This window comes from Hylobates moloch, unplaced genomic scaffold (genome assembly GCF_009828535.3).
Source record: "Hylobates moloch isolate HMO894 unplaced genomic scaffold, HMol_V3 SCAFFOLD_18, whole genome shotgun sequence".
Lineage (NCBI taxonomy): Eukaryota > Metazoa > Chordata > Mammalia > Primates > Hylobatidae > Hylobates > Hylobates moloch.
Window position 1 is genome coordinate 38,014,740 of NW_026652293.1, and position 22,357 is coordinate 38,037,096.

The window sequence follows — 22,357 nt, forward strand, 5'->3', positions numbered from 1 at the left end:
GGAATTGAACAATGAGAACTCATGGACACAGGAAGGGGAACATCACACTCCGGGGACTGTTGTGGGGTGGGGGGAGGGGGGAGGGGCAGCATTAGGGATACACCTAATGCTAAATGACGAGTTAATGGGTGCGGGAAATCAACATGGCACATGGATACATATGTAACAAACCTGCACATTGTGCACATGTACCCTAAAACCCTAAAGTATAATAAAAAAAAAAAAAGAACTTTTCTAAAAAAAAAATAAATTAAAAAAAAAATTCCTCACCATGGAAACATGTTGAGTATGAAATAAATATTTCCCTGCCTAGCACTTACTAGTTCAGCTCTATAAGAATAAAAAAAGCACTAGACACACACACACACACACACACACACACACAGAGATTTCCCAATCCGAAGTGAGGTAACTCTAGGAGGGCCTAGATGATAGAAAATCTAGAGGAGGAACTCCCCACAAAGAAGTATCTAACTGAGATTATCTTCTTAAAAGACTAAGCACATTTTCTGGCATGTGGTAAGTCGTCAATTCACCTTCTAAGCTCCTATCATCATCATCATGGCTGTTGTTCTATACTTATCTGTAATTCCCTTTCTGTGTGAAAACACAAAACAAATAAGAGCAAATCTATTAGAATGAATTCCTGGCCAAGTCTTGTCCAGAGGACAGAAACAATTTACATTTCATAGCACTGTTAAGTTTTGCAAAGCAATTAAACATATATCACTTGATTCTCAGAACAACCCTGGTAAGGCAGATATTACAATGGAAATTGCATCTTGTGCCGGAGTTAGACTCTAAAGAAACATGTAAGGTAAAACTCAAATACAATAAAAATTAGCCACACAATTTTTTAAATTTGCCTTTACAGTATACAGGCATACCATAACTCCATTAATCTAAATAGCTAGCTTTTCCTTTGGTTGAGCTATAGATGTAATAGCTAATTTGCAGCCTGGGCAACATAGCGAGATTCTGTCTCTACAAAAATTAGCCCAGTGTGGCAGTGCACATGTATTGTCCCAGCTACTTGGGAGGATTGTTTGAGTCTGGGAGGTTGAGGCTGCAGTGAGCCATGATCATGCCACTGCACTCTAGCTTGGGTGACAGAGTGAGACTCTGTCAAAAGAAATGAATGAAAGAAAGAAGGAAAAGAAAGAAAGAAAAGAAAGAAAGAGAAAGGAAGAGAAAGAAAGAAAGAAAGAAAGAAAGAAAGAAAGAAAGAAAGAAAGAAACAAAGAAAGAAACAAAGAGAAGGGAAGGAAGGAAAAAGAAAAAAAGAAATAGCTGACTTGCATTTAGAGGCTATATTGCACAAAAATTGAGGGTAGTATATTTAAACACCAACACTTTTGGCAGCAAGATGCCCACATTGTAAAAAGTATAAGAGAGCCGAGTGCAGTGGCTCACGCCTGTAACCCCAGCACTTTGGGAGGCTGAGGCAGCTGGATCACCTGAGGTCAGGAGTTCGAGACCAGCCTAGCCAATATGGTGAAACCCCATCTCTACTAAAAAATTCAAAAAGCTGGCCAGGCGTGGTGGTGGGTGCCTGTAATCCCAGCTAATTGGGAGGCTGAGGCAGGAGAAGTGCTTGAACCTGGGAGGCAGAGGTTGCAGTGAGCCGAGATTGCGCCATTGCACTCCAGCCTGGGCGACAAGTGCAAAACTCCATCTCAAAAAAAAAAAAAAAAAAAAAAAAAAGAAAGAGAGAGAGAGAAAAGGATAAGAGAACTGACACTACCTATGGAAACAGCAATTTGTGCCGCCCTGGCTTCACTTCCCTGCATCTCATGCCCATTAAGTAGAATTCAGGGTAGCTTCACATTTAAGTGGATTTTCATTCTCTCTCTCTCTCTCTCTTATTTTTTTTTTATTTCTTTAGTTTTCTGGCGAAAACTGGAAAACCTGCTAGACTAATTCTAAAAGAGCTGTAATACTCCTTTTTAAATGATGTTTGGTTTAATGGGAGTAAGCTAAACAGGTATGTAATATGTCTCCACTAGATAATAATAATCTGCAGTTTGGAGTTTCAAGTGACTTAACCAAAGTCACCATCCAGCAAACCCAGACCGGCTGACTTCTATCCCATCCTCCTTGAACTATACAACATCACATCCTCTCATTAATCGATAGTATAACTGAGGTGGTCTTTACTAGCAAAAGTAGGTACTGACTTAATCAGATCCGACCTAGGCAGATAGTGACTTCTCCTAGTGAAATATTAGTGTCGATCTAGAAAAATGTTAAAATTAGTCCACCCAGACTGGATCTCAGCAAAGAGACATAAGGCACATGTCCTTGTTCTTGTGAAAATGCTATCATATCTTTAATGACTATTGTCAAGACCTCTCATCCACAAGACTGAAAAATACCCTGAAAGTGAAAAAGTGATTTACCAAGCAACACTACAGAGTAAATTGTTTCATGTTTGTTAAGTTGTGAGAACACAAAAATGATGCCTAGCTCAAACAGATGGAAGGGACAGTGATCTCAATGACTTCATTTTTAAATATGAAATGTGGCAACTATTTAGTATACGATAGCAGAGTAAAAATTTAGGTAGCCTCATGAAAATATGACCACTATGTAACAGCAAAATTGTATAATACTAATAGCCCCCATATTTAAGCACTCCAAATACATGATAGTAAATCTTCATATTCTGATCCCCGTTTTCTAGGTAAGAAAACTGAGATTCAGAGAGGCTGAGTAACTTTAATCAAGATCACATAGTTAAGAAATGGCAGAGCCAGGATTTGACCCTAAGATTATCAATTCCGAAGCCTATGCTCCTTCTAGAATATCATTTTGTGTCTCAAATAAGAAGTAAGGGAATCAGTTTGAAAAATACAATATAGATATCTCTCACATAATAAGTGGCTCTCACAACTAATAATATGCTTCTGAAACTTCATCTCATTTAGTGTAAGAATATTTTATTTTAAAGTAACAAAAAAAAGTGACCAATTAAGTATGCATTTTGAATATACTGTACTAGAATACAGGTTCCCAAAGTTGAGCACGGATTCCTGCTCACAATCGCCTGTAAGCCTTCTTCAAATTATTCACTGGACCTCATAGGTGGTGGTAGCAGAGAATAATTCAATCCCTTACCCTGAACTGTAGTATATAGTATCAGTATTAGAGTAAATAAGTTCTCAAACTGCTGGAGGTTTGAATGACAGATATCTTAAATCAAGATAAAAGTAAAATCAAGGTTAAAAAAACTCTAAATTTTTAAAACAGTTACTCAAAAAGCTAAAATTTTGAAATGATAGTTATTATACTATAATTCCTTTCCTTCTCTCAGCTAAATTTTCACTAGTAATCTTTACTGTATGTGGGCTTCTAAATTCAATGTCAGGACTAGGACTAGCAATTAGTCTTGTCTTTTAATCCAATCTATTAACTCTTGCACTTGATTCCCTCTAGCAACAAGAGCAACTTTATCATAAAGTCATAATTCCTGATATATGTGGAAAATGATGCTGTTGAAGTACCATCAATAAAGCAGATGTTTCACAGCGGTTGTGATTAATTTGTGCTGATCTTGACCTTGCTCTTGTAACCAACATTTACATTTGCAAGCTGGTAGAATTTGAGAGAAGGTTTACCAGTATAATCTGTAACAATGGCAAAGAAGGAAGCTAATAGAGCTATATAAAGACTAAATCAAATGGGAACCACACAAACTGCGATATAAATTTGCCAAAAAATGCATTAGATGGGTAACGCAAAAGAACACATTATCTTGATTCCAATTGGAAGGCAATGGCCAAATATCTGGGATTTTCCTTCTTTCTGCTTCTCTGATTAAACAGTGGAATCTACACGAATATTTTCCAGAGAAGACATCTAAGTTCCTAGTTTTATATGATGAGTGGTTTAGATGACTAATATAGGTAAGACATAACTTTTATGCCAAGGAATACAGCAATGAAAGATGAATTAAATGATTTAACTTTTTAAAAAATACTTTTTATCTTAGCTTATAAAAACAAAATGGTAAAAAGAAAAAAAAAAAGCTTTTTATCTGGTTAAAAAACCCAAGAACACAAAACTCTTACAACCATTCCACAAGAGTTTTACCACCAGTGTAGTCTGAACCCAAGGCTTTCCAAGTGGGTCTCAAAGCAAGGCCTGTGGACCACCCTGGATTGTGTGTAATGAATACAGAATCCAGAGGCTTTCTCAAAACTTTAGCTTTTGCTCAGTTTCCCCCCACAAATAGTAGTTTTAATGTAAAAGCCAAAGCACAGTGAATTCTTTGTGTTTCTAGATAAAGAAACCGAACAGGTGGAAATACGACCATCTTTCATATGAAAATCTCAGCAAATGACTCTCAAATCCACTATCTTTTACTAAGGACATAAAGGGGTTCTAGAAAAGAAAGACCTTGCTTGAACAAATAACGATGCCCTTAAGTGGAATGGATTGTTTTGTGAGGTAGTGGTTCCTCTTCCTCTTCCACTGGAAAAATTGAAACAGATGCTGGCTGAAAACCGAGGTGTTCTGAAGAGGTTTCTACATTAGGGTGGGAGGTGGAACCAGTTACTGGTATTTCAGGCTGGGGGAAGTTTTCAACTAATTTCACCATGACTGAGAAAACATGCCAGAAAAATACATAGTTGACAGGTCTTATGCTTTTTAGACCTCTAATAAAGACTTAAAATTCATTCACTTAAAAAAATTAAGTGTTTATAAAAAGCATTCATTATAAAGAAGGAATGAAAAGAAATGAGAAGAAAACAGTCCCCCAAACTCTTGAGAAAGACTTGATTTGATAAGTTAACAGCCTTCAAGATCCCCTATCCCCGCTCCCGGGGTGCGAAGCTGTTATTCATCAGACAAATAATTTAGATCGTCCCCTTTGTGCTCAGCAATGCTAGGCGGTCAGGAACTCGCGGGGGGGGGGGGAGGCAACATTAATGACAATGGCTCATTAATTGGCACGGTGAGCTTCAAGAAGGAGCAACTGATCTGGGCAGGGAGGCTCGAGAAGGCTTCGCGGAGGAGACGCTGCATCCCAGGGGTACCTCGAGAGCAAACAGAACATTTGGAGTTTAGGATTGTTCTGGGGCTGACAAGAGAGCTCCCTGTGAACCTAGGCACGCGCCCTTGCAGAAAGGGGTAACAGGGGCTTTTTTGGAGAAAATTGAGTCTTGCTTACCATCTGTTGAGCGGAAAGTGGGAGGGATGGAGGGAGGAAAAGAACCAAAGCTCTCCCCTTCAATAAGACGTGCACCGCAGCTCCGGTCCCTGGACCCCGGGAAGGAGCATGGCAAACGCGGAGTCCGCAGAGGCGGGAGCGGCGGGGCCGGGGATGGCGGAGAGTGTGCTTCTCGCTGCCGGTTCGCGGCCTGGGGTGGGGGGCACTCCGGTCCATCCTCCAGCCCGGCCGGGTCGCCGGGGTCCTCACGCTAGGGCTGTGGCTTAATTAGACCGTGGTAAACTTGCCTCTATTTCCCCCAGAGATCCCAGGCTGGGTCCTCTCGGCTTCCCAGGTTCACTCTGAGGGGGTTTATTTTCCGTCGCGAGCCTCCCATGAGCCGGCAACTGAGTAGCCGCGGGACGGGGACGGGAGCAGAGGCCCCACCGCGCGCCCCGCTGCACGCCCAGTTCCGCGGCGGGTGCCTTTCACACCTGGGTTTCCTTCGTAATTAATTTGTATTCTCTTCTCCCTTCCCTCCCTCCAGGCAGGGGCATCTGGAGTCCCGCAGGCCGAGCCCTCGAGGTTGGCACGGGGGTGATCTCGGCTTGGGCAGGGGGTTGGGGGCACCCTTGGAGACCGATCCCCGACACGACAGCACTGTGGTTGGGCCGCTGGGCGAGGGGAGCTTCGGGCCTGCAGTTGCCGCCTTCTTTCTTCCCTCCCACATCACGAGGCAAGAAGGAAATGGGGCCGTCGGTCCCCGCAGAACCGCCCATTGCCGGGCTAGAGGCGCCCAGGCAGCAGGGAGCCCCAGGGTCCGGGTCCACAGCCTTCCCGGAGCTGAGTTCCACCGGCCCGGCGCGTCTGTGTCTGTTTTTCCCTTCTCTCAACCCTCCCCAATCTTCCTTGCCCCAGAGTCTGCTGTTTTTGTTTTCTCAAGTGGCGCCTTCTTGCTGGGTAAAGCACACTTCTTCCTCCTCCGAGTATTTCCATAGCTTGCACTTGGGCTGCTGAGTGACCCTGGGTAAGTCCCAGAACCTTCTGGGTGGGCCTGTGTGAAAAGAGGGTCAGGGTGACCCCGGAGGCCACTTCTAATGCCGATATTCTAGGACTGTTTTTCTGAAGACGGGTTCGGAATTCAGCACCAGAGGACTCAGGCAAGAGAGTGAAGGTGTCCCTCTTCTTCCCCACCTCGCCCCGATGGGACGGAGCTGTGTGCAAAAGCACAGATGATCTGGAGAAGAGCCTTAGGTAGCAGTTTTATGTTAAAATGGGGGAGGGGACCAATTTAACTCTGCATTTAGGAAAATTCTAATATATGACAGCACTTCGGGAAATAAAAATGAGATGGTTATGCTTTCTTACAGACACCCTGGCTGGTTTTACATTTCTTTCCAAATTTTGTTTTGTGTACCCCAGGGAGCAAAGAATGGCTTGTACATTCCTCAGAGGGCAAGGGGAGGGGGAGTGGCAAAGAGAGAAGTTGGCTCTGGGTGTAACTCTGCCAACTGTTGGAGGGCAGCAAGGGGAGGGTGGTCTTTTAAGTGGGTTTGGGATCTGGTTACCTTTAATTCGCCTCCCAGGCCGCATCTTGCACTAATGGGCGTCTGTCAGCGGTGGACTCAGGTTTCCCCACTTGACTCGGATAGTGGAAGCATAGGGGCAAACAGCAGAGTAGGCCACTCTGCCAGAGAGAAGAGAGACGTATGCCCTGCCCCTGGAGCTGGGGGTGCGGGATGAAGGATGGGTGGGCACCGAGAGCTTCTCCGCAGGCATAGTGAATGGGCTACAGACCAGGAGGAAGCTCCACCTTTTAAAAGCCCCTTCTGGGGTGGGAGTTTCCTGGGATGGGTTCTGCAACCCCTCTTAGAAAAAATCCACCTTTCATACCTAAAATCAAATTGTTCAAAACTAAGCCAATGTATTTGGCTGTGTACCAGTGCTTAGAACAGAGTTGTTTCTTCGTTCAGAGGCCATTAAAAAACAAACTGTACATGCCCCGAGCACTTTACAGTTTATAAGACATTTTCCACTGACACCAACTCACCTAATTCTGCAAACCCAGGTGACAGGCAGACTCATTCTCACTGTAGGGTCGAGGAAATGCAAACATTGAAAGAAACCAAGCAGCTTGTCCAAAGTCACAGTTAGGAAATGCCTAATCCCTGTTGGAACGCCTTCCGCAAGGCCTTTCTCATCCCGCTTCTTCCTGTCGCCTCCTCCCTTGAAACAGAGGCTCCCCACAAGGCTCAGCCTGGCACTTTCAGAATGCCCTTCCAGCCTCCTCCCTTCACTACTTTATTCTGCAGCTTGCACCACCGGGGACACAGGTGGAGTCGGGGGACACAAGGCCCTGGAACCCACTTTCTTTCAGATCACATACCCCTCAGGACAGTTTCTCAAGGGACTCACGTTAAAAATACCCACCTCTCGCACACATATATCAGCCTTTCATGTTCTCACTACCAAGACTCACCCTATAAACCATGTGAAATAAATAACCTCAAATATAACTCTTAATTGCTTCCAAGTCAATATTTCCTCATCACTAAACTTTATTACCTCCCAATCTTTAGGACAAACTCCCCTCGGGACTCTGTTCCTCCCAGGACACAGGCGGCGGAAAGGAGGAAAGCAGCTTCTCGAGATTCGACCTAGGCGTCCGGGGCCTGAGGATAAGCAAGGATGTCAGGAGGCTCAGAGCCTGGGAGGGAAGGAGAGGCCTCCGGGGCTGGGGCTGGACCGTTCCAGACAAACCGCGAAGTTTTCCTTCTGCTCGTCGCCCCCTACAGGCCACATCTGCCATCGCATCGACAGCCGTCAACAGCCCGCACATGTTTTGCTCTACTCTTCGTTCGCCTTTCCCTGGACATCCAGATCCACCCTCCCGAAGGACTAGATGCGGGCGGTCCCAACTCAGAACTTGGTCCTGAGAACGCTCTAGGGGCCACAGGCCTCAGGGATGGATTGATTTTTCTAGGAATGAGTGCTAGAGAAAGTAGAAACGTCTAAATGCGTGTGTAGCCGAAAGCTAAAATCTTCCCCATAAAAATCAACCCGCTTCCTCCTTTCATTGCAAATAAATCTGCCCCCCTTCCTTTAGTTTTTTTTTTCTTAAGTGGAAAAAAAAGTGGATATCAGTAGTGTTGACTTTAAATCTCAACGAGAGAGCTGTTTCCAGTGCCGTTTGTCGCAGGTGCCTGCATTCCATAACATCAAACAAGGGTTTCAGGCTTCCCCCAGCCCCACCACTAAGTGCTTGCCATCATTGTCTATGATATTTGCATTTCCCCTTTTGTGCTAAATCTTCGAGGTTTAAAAAGCTTAAACCAAAAAGAGCTTTTGAGGGTGCGACGGCCGGGCCCATCTTCCTGACATCTGCCAGGACTTTAAACAACCGCTGGCAGGTTGAGGGTCTGGGTCCGAGAGTTTCCTGCCTTCCACGACATAAAGGAAGGGGACCATCTCTAGGCCGTCGTTCAAGGGTAAGAATTGGCTGGAAGGAAAGTTGCCAGCCGGTCTCTCCCGTTCACCCCGCCACCTAATGAATGTAGCGCTGGAAACAGCCCTGCGAGTCTCCGGCGGTGGCTTGTGGCTGAGTGTCACGCTGCTGGCGCAGGCTCGGCCGGTATTGCTGCTATGCGCGGAAATATGAGCGAGTAATTTTATAAGTAACAAAGGATCAGGGATGGAATGAGGCCCCTGTTATCCAATGTCATTTAGAAGCCTTGGATCAGCAGCTTCTTGAGGCTAAAAGTGAATTCAAGAAGCCCTGCCTTTCCCTTTTCCCAGGGGGTGTCAGCTAAATTTAGAAATAACCTCTCTATGTGTTTGCACAAATCATGTACCATTTGCTGTTTGTGTAAAAACCGATTAGCCAGACACAACTGTGAAACAACTTGTTACTTTTATAGCTGCAACACACAAACAAAATTAGATCCGTTTAGTTTTCCTTGTAAAAGGAGATTAGAAGGGACCCGCCCGGAGACCGTGTGGTCTATAATCTCCTCTCGGTGAAGGTTACCATTGCTCCTCTCTCGGCGGTGGTTATCAGGTTCTTGTTTATCAAGTTAAACTATCTCACCCCCGGCAGCTTGTTTTATTTTAGGACCCTGATCCCCAAGGAATGTTTACTCAGGACACAATAATGTTTACCGTTTACCAGGAAAACAGATTCGGTATTTGTAAGGAAGTGTCTTTCAAAGCGACCCCCAGCCCACGTCGACGGCGGAGAAATGAGGTTGGGATCCGCGACGGGGAGGCATCTCCACCACCAGGGAGGCAAAGTGGACAACATCGGGGACTGGCCGGGTTTAACAAAAAGGACGCGCGCAGGGCCGAGCCGACAGCACTGCTACTCGCTCCAGTTTTTAAAAGCGATTTCGCACAAGTAATTGTAACAGCTAAATTAATTACAAAATAATTAGAATTGATGCCTTTTGAGGATATGCTAATGGTGGTGAGAACCAGCCTTCCACATCAAGATGTTTCATTTCTACCTTCATACTTTCTTTTAAAAGGTTTTTAACAGCTGAAATGCAAATTAAAAATAATCTACAAGGATCTTCCCCATTCCTGCCCTATGATCTCGCATTTCACACTAACCAAGCCTAAGGTAAAGAAAAAAAGGGGAGAGAGGTGATGTTCGGCTGTTTTTAAAAGGGTATTAAGGCCACCATTCCTTGGCCTTCAGAAAGGCTTCGGGTTGGAGGGAGAGGAAGTATCTATAGGACCCCTTCAGAAATCCAATTATGTTGTGGATTCATTATTGCTATATAAATGAGATATCTTATTTGAAAATATTATGAAAACAAAACTATGTATTATCTATCAGATGAATATAAATAAAATCCCACTGCAAAATATAAAGTGCCTTAACATAGATTTTAAAACCAGCTGGGTCTATTTACCACTTCCACTTAAGGAATGAAGAGAAATAATTTCAAAAATCTAAGATTTAAATGTTAAAAAGAGGGATGTTTGGAATTTACTTACTTTTCAAAGGATAATTGAAATGACCAAGAACTCTCTCATTTGGGAAGTTTTCATTGTGGAAAATACAAGTCTAGTCATTTTTAAAAAAAATTTAAAGACTGCTGTTGTTTTGGTTTCTTTTTTTTTTTTTAATGACAGCTTACTTTATCTACAGAAATGTCTGGTCATTTAGATTTAATGGGTTGATATGAATGATATCACTCACATCCTGATTTTATGTGAAAACTAAAAGAAAAATAGTAACACAATTTAAATTAGGCATACTGTTTCCTTTCTCCAATTAAAATTTTCTTACACCCAAATTATGAATTTACAAAGTTTGAAAAGGTCATTACTTGAAATTCCTTGATTTTCTGGGGAGGAGAAAAGGCAAATACCATTTTAAAATCTTGCCGTTTGCTTCAGACAACTAAATAAAACACTAGGCTGGGCATTTTAAAAATTTATTTACAAAGTTGTGTACAACACGATGGAATAACATTTAGAATACCATATATATTCGTTCATATATAAACAGACTTTTATAATAGAATGACACTTTTTGCCTTTTTGAAAATTTTTTATATTTAAAATCTCCCAAAGTCTCCATACATTCTTTTCTCAGATAAAACTTCGGAGAGTGAACCTTCAAAAAAAATGAAAGTTCAGAGCTCTAAATCTACGGAATTTGTTTTTTCTTAAAAAAATAAAAACCCCAAAAGGAAAGTCAATAATTTTTTTACAAATATATACAAAGAATTTCCCTCCCATCCCCACGGTACTAAGAGCAGGAGCCGTCGGAGTGCATTTTTGGAAAATTCGGTTTTCGGTTTTCGGTTTTACCTGTATGGAAAGCTATCCCCGGCGGGCGCGCGGTGAGTTTGCTCGACCAGCTTAAGCGTGCGCGAGGGGGTGGACGCCGCGGAAGGTAGGCGTTGGGGGCTCAGGGGAAAGGAAATGGGGGAGAGGCAGAGTCCAGGATTGGGCAACGGGACCGGGACCGGGACCGGGCTCGGGACGGGGCGCGCAGCCTGGAGGTGCAGCTGCTGCTCGAGGCCGCCGCCGGGCCCTGGGTCCCGGCCATTGGCGCGTCCCTATTGCGCCGGCCATTTGGCTTGAGCGGCGGCGGCAGCAGCGGCGGCGGCCGAGGCTGCGGGCTGCAGAAACTGTCCGGAGAGTGGCACGCTCAGAATGGGCGCGATGGTGGCAGTCGTCCGGCTCAGCGACAGCGGTTGGTGCGTGGCCATGAGCGCTGCCGACTGCACAGTCCCGGGTGGCCGCAGAAACGACTGCGCCGTGCTGCCGCCCCCGGAACCCCCAGTGCCGCCGGCGACCCCAGCGCCCGCCGCCGAGCCCCCGGGAGCCGCGGGGCCCCCACCTATGATGTTCTCGATGCTGAACGACGGCCGCGCGCTTGGCTCGGACTTGATGAGCGACGCGGTGGTGCCCGCGGCGCCCGCTGTGCCCGCAGCGGCCGCGGCGGCACCCAGGCTATTGAGCTGCAGCTGCAGGCCCGGGCCGAGCTGTGAGCCGAAGGCGGCCGCTTTGCGGCCCAGCTCGCCCGAGGGCAGCAGCGGCACGGCGGGAGGCAGCACCGGCGCCACCGGCGGCAGCGCGTACGGGTACTGGAGCGCCGCCGCAGCCGCCGCGGCCGCCGCCGCTGCCGGGTGCGAATAGGCACCGGCCGCCGCCGCCGGGTGCAGGCCGTAGGGGCGGCCGTAGGGTCCCGCGGCGCCGGCCGCCGCCGCCAGGCTGTAGGCACCGAAGCTCTGCATCATGAGCGCCGTCTGCTCGCGCAGGTGCTCCTGCTGGTGGCGCTTGAAGCGTTTCCGGCGCCGCAGGAAGCTGCCGTTGTCGAACATGTCCTCGGACTGCGGGTCCAGGGTCCAGTAGTTGCCCTTGCCCGGGTTGCCCGGCTCGCGGGGGATCTTGACGAAGCAGTCGTTGAGTGAGAGGTTGTGGCGGATGCTGTTCTGCCAGGCGGGGAACTTCTCCCGGTAGTAGGGGAAGCGGTTGCTGATGAACTCGCAGATGCCGCTCAGGGTCAGCTTCTTCTGCGGGCTCTGCAGGATGGCCATGGTGATGAGCGCGATGTACGAGTAGGGCGGCTTCACTAGGCTGTTCTTGGGCTTGCTCGGGGCCAGGCCTCCCGCCGAACCGTTGCCCGCGCCAGGCCCGCCGCCGCTCGCGCCGCCCTCCTCGCCGCCAACACCGCCCTTGCAGCCGTCCGCCTCCGGCGCGCCCACGTCGCCCCCCGGTCCGGCCCCGGCTCCGGCCGCCTCCTTGGGCAATGCCAGGGGCTGCTGGTGGGGCGGCTGAGGCTGTCCGTGATGGGGTGCCGCCGGGGGCACCTCGTCCGCCTCGTCCAGGCGCAGCTCCGGCGGCCCCGCGGGGCTATCGCAACCCGCGTCGCTGTCCTTCTCCTCCAGCCCGTCGTCGCCCTCGCCCACCACATCGATGTCCACGTCCTCGGCCGTCAGCACCGTCTGGCCGGACATGTCGCTGGCGCTACCGCCGCCGGAGAGGGTCATCCCTCCTCGGGGTTGGTAGCGGCGGCGGGGAGGGGGCAGCGGGCGATGGGGGTGGTCGGGGGCTGCCGCGGAGCTCAGGGGAAGAGGGTTTGAGGGCCCCCGAAAGATGGGGGGCAGGGAGAGGGGAGGGGGCCGCAGGTGGCTTGGGGCCCGCTGGGCTGAGCTCACACTCGGCGGCCCCGCATCGCGCGGCGCGGGCTGTGCCGTCCGCCCCCAGCGGCCGCGCTCCGCGAACTCCTGCCGTCCCTGGCGCTCGGTACTAGGCGCTCGCTACCGCTCTCGGCCCCAGCGGTTCTCCACGCCGCGCCCCCTCACTTAGCCCGCCTTCCTCGGCCTCTGGCCCTGGCGTGGGGCGCAGGAGCGGTCCAGGCGGGCGCGGGACGCCGGGCGCCGAGCAGCTCGGGAGGGCGCGGGCAGGGACAGTAGCGGGGGGGCAGGGGGCTGGGTGTCAGGGACGCCGAAGCCCCGGTAGTCGACAGTCCCGTTTTAAGGACTGGCCTGATAGATTACTTTCTACTTAAAGATCCAGCGGGAGGCGGGGCCACGTGACCGTGCGTGACGTCAGGGCCGCGGCCGAGCCGGCCAAACTCAAGTTGGTTCAGGGAATTGTCAACAAAGGGACGAGAGATGGGCAACTCCTCTCCGCACTGTGCGCCAGCATCCCCGGGGCTCCAAGGGCGCTCCGGCCGGCCCGGAGACCCCCCGCCCAGACTGGAGCCGGGACCTGGGGCCCAGGGAGCGGGTGGGTGTGAGTGTGAGTGGGTGTGAGCGAGTCAGGGCGTGGGCTTGGGAGCGTCCGCGGGACTGTGCAACTGTCGCTGCCCTGCCTTCCCCGCCCCCTCTCCCTTCCCCCCTTCTCTCCCCCCTCTTTGCCACACTCCTTAGACAGGGACTGGGCCACCTAGAACGAGGTTCCCATACCGTCTTTTAAAAAGCAAAACTTAGTCTCTGTTTTGCTTTTTGTTTCATTGTTTTTAGCTTTAAAGAGTAAGAGCAGCGCACCCGGCTCCCTCCTGCTAATTAGACTTCAGATTCCCCTCTGGCCTCAGTGCTCATTCCGGGGAAAACACCTGCTGAGATGTCTTTTTCCCCCTCCCCCAACCAAACCACTCAGGTCCTGCCTGCTCTTTCCCGGCTTGATGCGGGCGTGTTTTCCTGTATATATTTTTTCGTGCGGCCACAAACAGCATCAGCTGGGGTTCCCGAAGGTCAGAAAATGGCTATTGATTAATCTATTAGAATAGTTGCCCAGAGAAATAAAAACGACGTAAAATAACAGGGAACCTATAAATAAAGAAGCCATAACTGGCTACTTGGAGTTGTTAAACGACTTAGCATATGAAAAAATCGGAAATGAGGCGCTGGGGAAGGAGCTGGGATTGGCAGCGGCCTGGGTAAGTCGAGTGGATCCGGGAAGAGGCCTGGTGCCTCCATGTTAGACGCAGCGCCCAGGGGCGGCTGAAGAAACGTGAGGGGTGCGGGCGGTCACTTCCCGGGCGGCGGGCATGGCCTTGGGGGAACCTGGGCAGACTTGGGCATGCCAGCATGCTGGGCTCTCCGTTGCTGCCAGCTAACGTGGATTTTCTCCTCCTAAGGTGTGGACAAATCCTACAAGATTTAACTTCCAAGGAAACCGGCGGCCGAGCGGGTGGACGAGGCGAGGATGTGTGTCCAGTGCACGCGGAGTGCAAGGCAAGTCAGTGATAGTAGGAAAAACTGTGGGGATTTCACTGGGACTGGAGGGGGAGGCACAGCAAACCGACCTCCAAGTGCGTGGCTGGGGTGCGTGGACCTCACACCTCCAAGGAAAGTCAGTGCTCTTGACCCGGTGAATCAGCGATGCGCCGCCTCTTTCCTCCCACATTTAGGCCGTCTAGTTGGGAGACACAAGAGCCTGCCTGGTATGGCAGGCACACGGAACTCAATCCCTGTCTGTCCGCTGCGGCCTGGGAGGGGAGCGCCGGAGGAAGGAGCACGAGGGGAGGAGTTCCGAGAGGAAATAATTAGTGAAATATTTGAAGAAGATGCTGGGATGTGGATTTAATTCCGGATGGACAGTGGTAATTCTGATTCCCTCAGTCTGTTTCCCCACCCACGATCTCCTCTTTCCTTGGCCTAGACACACCAAAAATAATTCAATAAAATAAAAATAAAAATTTAAAAATCTGTAAACTTGCTTCATTACAGGCATTGAGACACACAGATTGACTTTCATCCCCATTAGACAGTTTCCCCGATATAACACTACTCGTCTGGGGCTGGAAGCAGGGTGGGGGGTGGTGACTCTATCCTGAGACGCCCACCAACCTCCACGGTTTTTCTTTATCTTAATGATCCCGAGGTTGCACCCGGCCCTAAAATGCATCTCAGAGTTGATTTCCGTAGCGCTACAGCTTTGTGGCCCGCAGGCTCTGAACCGTTTACAATGCCGTCTAGACAGCTTTCTGCGAAACCGACCCGAGCTGAGCTGGCTGGCCACCGCCCCGGACTGCAGAGGTCGCGTCTGCAACTGCCTCAGCAACCGAAGGAGGGTTGGAAGGTCCAAAAAAAAAAAAAAAAAAAGCTAAAAAGCTGAAATTTACACATTCAGGAACCTCCTTTGCTCTGCTTGGGTTGCCCAGCCCTAGAGGCAGGGGCCCGGGGCGCAGCTCTGGCCCTGCCGCGGCCTTGGTGGCTGGGCCCGCGTGGACGAGTAAGTGTGGATGCGCGCCGGAGGATGGTGGCTACAGGGCTCCCCTCACCGGTCTGGAAGTAGTCTCCAAATGAGCCTAATTTCGATTCCGCCGTCCGCCGAGGCTAGCTCTCTGGACTTCCTCCACACCGCTGGTTGCTGCCTCCTACCCTCCCTCTGCCATGGCCCGGCCTGATCCGTCCATTCCCCGGTGTCTCCTTGGAGCCTCCCTGGGGAAGGGGGTGGAGGATGAACAACTCCCAGCTGCCGGTTCCATTTGTTGCGCTTTTTTCCTTCGACACAATAAAAGTCAAATTAATTGATTCATACCATTAATTACGGCGCGTAGCGTGAAAAGCAACGCTTCCCCTCGGTTAGCGATCTATTGTGCTAATCTCTTGTTCAATCAGTGTTACCATCTGATGCTGGGTCCGGCCCTTACAGAAACTTTTCGACTCGATTAGCTAAATGATGAGACGTGCACAACCTACTGGCTGCGGCCCCGACGTCCCGCGCCCGCGCCGGCCTAATATCGATTTCCAGCGGAGGCAGAGGATTTTTCCGCGGCCACTCTCGGCTCAGGAACCGGCCGCCGGCTTTCTCCCTCCAGGCGGACCATAGCGCCCGCACAACCTCCGGGGGCAGGAAGGAGGCGAAGCGGCGGCCGCGGAGGACGACAGGAAGGTTCCTGCTGGCCTTGACGCAGGAGGCCGCCCCAGAGGAAGGGTCCGATCCCGACGCGGTGCAGGGTCCTGCCGGAGGCCGACTAGATGCCGGGCTAAATTGTTTGCCGCGTAGTTGCAGTTTGCAGCTAAAAGCTCACAGGTCGTCAGCTACCGCCAAGCTGTAGGACAGAGATGGAAGAAGCGAGGCAGATACAGAGAGAAAGTGAGACACACGTAGTGGGGGGAAGAAAATGTGATAAAGGGAAGGGAAAAGGGTGTATGTGGATAAAAAGTTTCTGAGTCTCAAAGGGTTTTTGGAGAGGTAGAGGGAGAATGAGTAGACACACACACGCAATTATGAGTTTGAGTGACTCTTTGAGTCTCAACAAGCGTCAACAAGCGAACTTCCCAGGAGAGATTTAAAAAGGAAGATGGCAGCCAGCTGCCTCACCTGCTCAAATGTTTGAAATGTTTCAACCAAAGGAGAATGGAATGAAACCCCTTCAGTTCCTCTGGAGCGGGCAGAGTACGTGGTACCCCGCTGGGAAAGCCACCTGGAAGCGATGGGAATGTGGGGTGGGGGGAGTGGGGATCTAGGTTCTAGCAACAGGAGGCAAGAAGAATGGAGTCCGGATCGATAGGAAGGAAATTGAGACGTCTCCAGGGGAGGGGAGATTTAGTGTGTGCGTCCAGGGTGGGATGGGGGGGAAAACGGATAGAAAAATTTATGAGGGAGAAAGGGAAATTAATTACAGCTCATTTTGGGTTCTTAGGCGGTCAACACTGGAGGAGGGGCACGGTTAGAGTGCGGAAGGCGGGAATTGCCCACCTACCCCTCACCAGGCCCAAGTGAACCCAGATGCCTCTTTTCTCCTCTTTTAAGTCAGAGACAGTGCCAGTGGCTTGAATAAATCGTTGGCGCTATGTGAGATGGAATCATCATGCCCGCGCGCGGGTGCACTTTTCTTACAATCCGGGGAGTTGGGACCAGGTTCCGCAGAGTGAAGGGCGCGTCCCCCACCAAGAGCAGTTACTCTTTGCCCAAGAGGGAGCAAAACGTGGGTGGGGCTATTAGAAAAATTCCCCTCCTTTCTCCCCAACACCCCCGCGCCCACAACAATCAGTCTGCTGCTTCTTGACAATCTTCATAGATTCGTTAAACTATTACCGGCCTCTTTGTCTGGATGGCCGCCACCAAGGAAGGTGGGAAAAGGCAGAGGTGGTACCCAAGGCCCTAACCCACCCAGATTACTTCCATTTCCCAAAGCGGGGGATTTTCAACTCTCTTACCCACCACCACCCCCTTGTATACCTCTCCGGATCTTTTCGGGGTAGAAAAAAAGGAGGCTATTTTAGTGTTCTTGTTTGGATTTGCATCTCAAAACTTCATTTATTTTCAAGGTGTCTGCGACTCAGGGTCCATGCCAAGGCGTGCCTGTAAATGGCGAGAGACCAAAAGGAAAAGAGGAGAGAAAGAGGAAGAGAGAGAGGATAGTTTCGAATTTATTTATATTGGAAATGTATAAACATCCATTCTGTAAAAGGCAACACGTTTAATTAACGATGAGAGAGCAGTTAGGGGGAGAAAGCTAGTAAAATTGTGTGATAAATTTATGGCATTGTTAGCGTGCTTTTAATTATGGCTATTATGTTAATTATTTCACATTAGCATGGAGTTATCAGCAGCATGTCAGATTTAATCAAAACGAGCCTTTCTCTCGAAAATTGTTCTTTTCATCCACGAGGAGAAAGGTCCTGGACAGGATCGGGGCTTAAAAATGACTTGGCATTGAAAGCCGGAGTCTTTCCGACACCGTTTGGAGGGATGCGACCAGGCCTGGCTGTCCGCTGGGTCTCTCCAGGCTACCGGCAGCTCGAGGAGGAGCCCAGGGCTGGGTTTTTAGGAATTCACCATTTTCACCCCCTTCGGAGCCGACACTTCATCATGCGAGATCATTCTGTCAAACAATATGATGCTGATCATTTTTATCTGTCCCGCTTTACAAAATCCCCATTCAGCTGGCCGAGGAGCAACAAAAGCCTCTGAGCAGCTCCGCAGCCGCTGGCGGCCACAGCCTCCCCGGCGCGCGAGAAAGAAAGGCGAGAGGGGCCGCGGAAAGCAGGCGGCGGGCGCGCGCCCTTCTCCGCCCGAGGGAACGCGGCCTGCGGGGGCCTGCGCGCCCAGGTGTCGGGTCCTCGGGTGTGGCCCGGGCGGGACACGCCTCCCTCAGGCCCGCGCCCGCCCTCGGCCTCCCTGCAGACGCTGGGCGAAAGCCCCCAATCCCTCCCCGCGAGCGACTCGCCCACCCAGGCCACATCGATTCTTTAATCACCGCCGATCGATTTATTGGGAGCAAATAAATAGCCCGTTTTGGAAACGTTTCAATTGCTGGCTTGATGGTTGGGGCGCTGACGCGGGAGGGCGGGCAGGGCCGTGGGGCGCGCGCGGGAAGGGACTTGTGGGAAGGCAGGGAGCGGAAAGGCCGAGCGCCACCCGCCCCGGGAGCCTCCAGAGCAGCGCGCCGGGCAGACCTCGGCGGGTCCCCCGGCGCTTCGGTCTCCGGAGACGCCCGGCCTCCTGGAGGGTTCGGCTTGTCCTCCCCTGGCGCTCGGCTCCCTCTGGCGGCCGGGCTGGCAGGACTTCAGCGCCCAGCCCTTCCGCCTTGTTACGTCCAGGCAAGTTGGTCCGGCTTTCGGATGCCTCTGGACAGTCCCCGTCCAGGCCCGCGACCCAGCCCGAGTGGAGGCCCCGGGGCCCACAGAGCGCGGCTTCCCAGGCCTTCCAGCCCTGGCTGCGGACGCCGCGGCCTCCTCGCCCCTGGGCCGGACGCGGCCTTCCTGCCCAAGACCACTGGGGCCCCCGCCCCTCCCGGGACAGGGCTGTGGACAGGCCAGCTGCTGCCTTATTTTTAGCGCCATTCCATTCGCGCGGTTATATTTAACTCGACCCACTCCTCCGAGGAGGTCGCTCGGACATCGAATTCTCCACAACGTAGTTTGGGCCTGCCCGCCTTGCCTTAGGGGTAGTTCCTCAAGGGGCAGATTGGAAAACCCCTGCTTAAGAATCCTTGACATATCTGGAGCTTGGAGAGGACAGGATTGGGGGAGAGATCTGGTTCTGGGGGCAGTGGCCACCGCGCCTGCAGTGCACTGCGTGGGGATTCCGCCTTGTGCGGGGGAGGGGAGGAAGGCACAGGATCAGTCCTGTGGGAAGGATTCTCTGCGGGGAGTATTGTTTCCATTTCCATCTTCTGCATGACCCAGAGCACTAGGTGACCTGGAAGACCTTTCACGACCCTGCCCTTGGAAAAGTTTATCATTTAGTGTGCGTGCAGGAATCCCCTCTTCTTTACCCTCCAGTGCACCCAACGGGATATTTGATTTCAATGATATGCTAGCTCCTTAGTTCCTGCCCAGTCTTCCCTTGGCAAAATCTTAAAAAAGACCATGCCAAAGGCTCACTCACATCCTGGGGAAAGGACCCACTTGCATAACATACAGAAACACCATTGTGTTATTCACACAGAATGTCAGTTAGCAAACAATGCAGAAGTCATGTACTAAAGGTACACTAACAGATGTGACATGGATCGGGGATATCGAAACACTTTTTTTGTTTTTCTTTGAGACAGGGTCTCACTCTGTGTCTCAGGCTGGAGTACAGTGGTGCAATTGTAGATGACTGCAGCCCTCGACCTCCTGGGCTCAAGTGATCCTCCTGCCTTAACCTCTTGAGTAGCTGGGAGTACAGATGCACACCATCACACCCAGCTAATTTTTTATTTTTATTTTTCGTAGAGATGGGATCTTGCTCTGTTGCCCAGGCTAGTCTCAAGCTCTTGGCCTCAAACGATCCTCCAACCTCAGCCTCTCAAAGTGCTGGAATTAAAGGTGTGAACCATCCTGCCAGGCCAAAACACATTTTAAAAATGTAAATTCTTCTAACATTTTTAAAGAAACAAGTTTTCCTTGGGTCAAAGCTGCCTTTTTTGGTAACTCTCATTTTAATCAGAAATTTCTTGGATTTAAGTCATACCCACAGCTGAATTCAGGGGGAGAGGATATATAAGTATACAATATATATTTATTTACTCATTTATTCCTTATTAGTAATTTATTGAACTGTTGTCGACCTGGAAAGTACTAGGAATGAAAAGAAGAATTAAACCCAAGATTCCTCAAGGAAGAACCAGGCAAGAGAATCAGTGTTTGTCATGCAGGTTGATAGGTGCCATGGCAAGGGGAAACAGCGCAGAGGAGGGCCTTCTCACTGGGTAGGGATTGAAGAAGTGTGAAGGCTTCAATACGGAAGATGCTACTGACCAGCTAGCTCTGACTTTAGGGGTTTTCAGGGGAGATTGGGGAGAAGTAAGTTAGAAACTGGGATACTTTGGGGAAAGAAAGTACTAAGTTGGATGCCTAATGGTACTTCTGGACAGCCAGAAGGTACTTGGTCTCAAGGGAAATGGACAATAGATGTGTGATAAGGAAACAGAAAGTGATGGAAGAAGAGAGAAGGGAAATGTAAAAATTGAAATTTGCCTAGACATTTTGTCTAGATATAGTACATTTAGACTAAATGGAAGTATTTGACTAACAAACACATGGAAGACATTTAAAAGGGAACGTAGGTAAAGGAAAACATCCTTTGAAAAGAAAATATTCAAAAGGCTAGTTGTTAGACCCAGCTATTTTTCTAACCTTATCGTATTCATCAAGGGCCAGGCACTAGAACCACAAAAGTGAATAAGAAGATAGACTCCACTTTTAGAATGTTAATTCCAGAAGGGCAGGAATTTTTATCTGTTCACTGTTGTATCCCTAGCCTCCAGCCAAGTACTAGGGGTGTAGGGGTGGAGGTGTGTCTCAATAAATATTGCTTGAATAACCAGATCTGTAAGACACATTCTCACTCTAATGGGGGACTTATTCAGGGAAGTACATAGCTAAAATGTAGTGTGATGAGTTATAAATACATGATAGAATGTTACAGGAGCGCAAAAGAAACATAACTAACTCTGCCTGGGAAAGAGAATAGGTGGGTAGGAAGGTTTCCCTAAGAAATACTTGAACGGCCGGGCGCAGTGGCTCACGCTTGTAATCCCAGCACTTTGGGAGGCCGAGGCGGGCGTATCACGAGGTCAGGAGATCGAGACCACGGTGAAATCCCGTCTCTACTGAAAATACAAAAAAATTAGCCGGGTGTGGTGATCAGCGCCTGTAGTCCCAGCTACTCGGAGAGGCTGAGGCAGGAGAATGGCGTGAACCCGGGAGGCAGAGCTTGCAGTGAGCAGAGATCGCGCCAATGCACTCCAGCCCGGGCTACAGAGCAAGACTCCGTCTCAAAAAAAACAAACAAAAAAGGAAATAATACTTGAGCTGTTGTGAATGATAAGCAGCAGTTGGGTAGAGAAAAAAGAGGAACAGAGTTATGAGAAAAGAAAGAGAACACAGCACGAGTAAAGACACAGATTTATGCAAGACACGAGGAGCAGCATGTGGTTTGGTATAACTGAAATGAGATAAGGGAATGGCCAGAGTAAAATAATAAAGACTCTTGAATACTGGGATAAAGAGCCCAAAGTTATTAAGAAGCCAGTAAAGGTCTTTAACTGATTGGCATGATTGAAATAAAATTTTGGAACTATTCTTTGTGGGAATGTGAAGGATAAACTGAGGGGGTAAAAGACTGGAGATAGCAAGGAGGCTATTTCATTATCTTAGTAGGAGATGATGAAGGTATGATTTAAATTATTGGCAGTGAGACTGGAGAAGAGGAGATGATGATGACTTTGAGAGGACTGAAGAAGTAAAATGGATGGAACTCAGTGTCTGATTGCTGAGGGAGAAAGAGTTCACAGTAACTCCCAGATAAGAAATTTGCATGTCTAGAAGAAATGGTGTTATCATTAATTGAGGAGACTACAGATGGAGAAACACTCTCTAGTCCCTTGTTCCTCAGTCATTGACATGACTACTCAAATTATTTCCTTAAATGTCAGTTGGAGCATGCCAGTCACTCCTCTGATCAAAAACATTTAATGCGCATTGAGCACGATGGCTCATGCCTGTAATTCCAGCACTTTGGGAGGCTGAGGCAGGAGGATCGCTTGAGCCAGCGGTTTGAGACCAATCCGGAAAACACAGCAAGACCCTGTCTCTACAAAAAAGTAAAAAGTTAGCTGGGCATGGTGGTGCATGCTCATGGTCCCAGCTACTTGGGAGGCTGAGGCAAGAGGCTTGATTGAACCCAGGAGGTTGAGGCTGTAGTGATCTATGATCCTGCCACTGCACTTTAGCCTGAGAGATAGAGACCTTGTCTCATACAAAACAAAACAAAAACAAAACTGTTTAATGCTAC

At 49.5% G+C, this 22,357-nt stretch overlaps 1 protein-coding gene, 1 long non-coding RNA gene and 1 other non-coding gene across 5 annotated transcripts; 1 reads left to right on the forward strand and 2 right to left on the reverse strand.

Moving 5' to 3' along the window:
• Nucleotides 1-1,880: 1,880 nt before the first annotated feature.
• Nucleotides 1,881-1,942, reverse strand: LOC116458142 (U7 small nuclear RNA). The gene has a single exon (XR_004245213.1). It is a non-coding gene; the product is annotated as a U7 small nuclear RNA (small nuclear RNA).
• An 8,635-nt stretch (nt 1,943-10,577) lies between these two features.
• On the reverse strand, nt 10,578-13,152 carry FOXD3 (forkhead box D3). The gene has a single exon (XM_032136901.2). It carries the CDS (start codon nt 12,658-12,660, stop codon nt 11,224-11,226), a length of 1,437 nt encoding a protein of 478 aa, XP_031992792.1. The 5' UTR covers nt 12,661-13,152; the 3' UTR covers nt 10,578-11,223.
• A 7-nt stretch (nt 13,153-13,159) lies between these two features.
• On the forward strand, nt 13,160-14,826 carry LOC116457422 (uncharacterized). Of its 3 annotated transcripts, none has more exons than XR_009210798.1 (4): nt 13,160-13,252; nt 13,639-14,054; nt 14,256-14,356; nt 14,529-14,826. It is a non-coding gene; the product is annotated as an uncharacterized LOC116457422 (long non-coding RNA). The 3 variants fall into 3 exon arrangements; XR_009210797.1 differs by lacking the exon at nt 13,160-13,252 and adding an exon at nt 13,261-13,402; XR_009210796.1 differs by lacking the exon at nt 13,160-13,252 and having other exon boundaries at nt 13,507-14,054.
• Nucleotides 14,827-22,357: the final 7,531 nt, after the last annotated feature.

What these genes read in the sequence shown, in the direction of transcription:
- FOXD3 (XM_032136901.2), bottom strand. Translation starts at nt 12,660, where the DNA reads ATGACCCTCTCCGGCGGCGGTAGCGCCAGCGACATGTCCGGCCAGACG.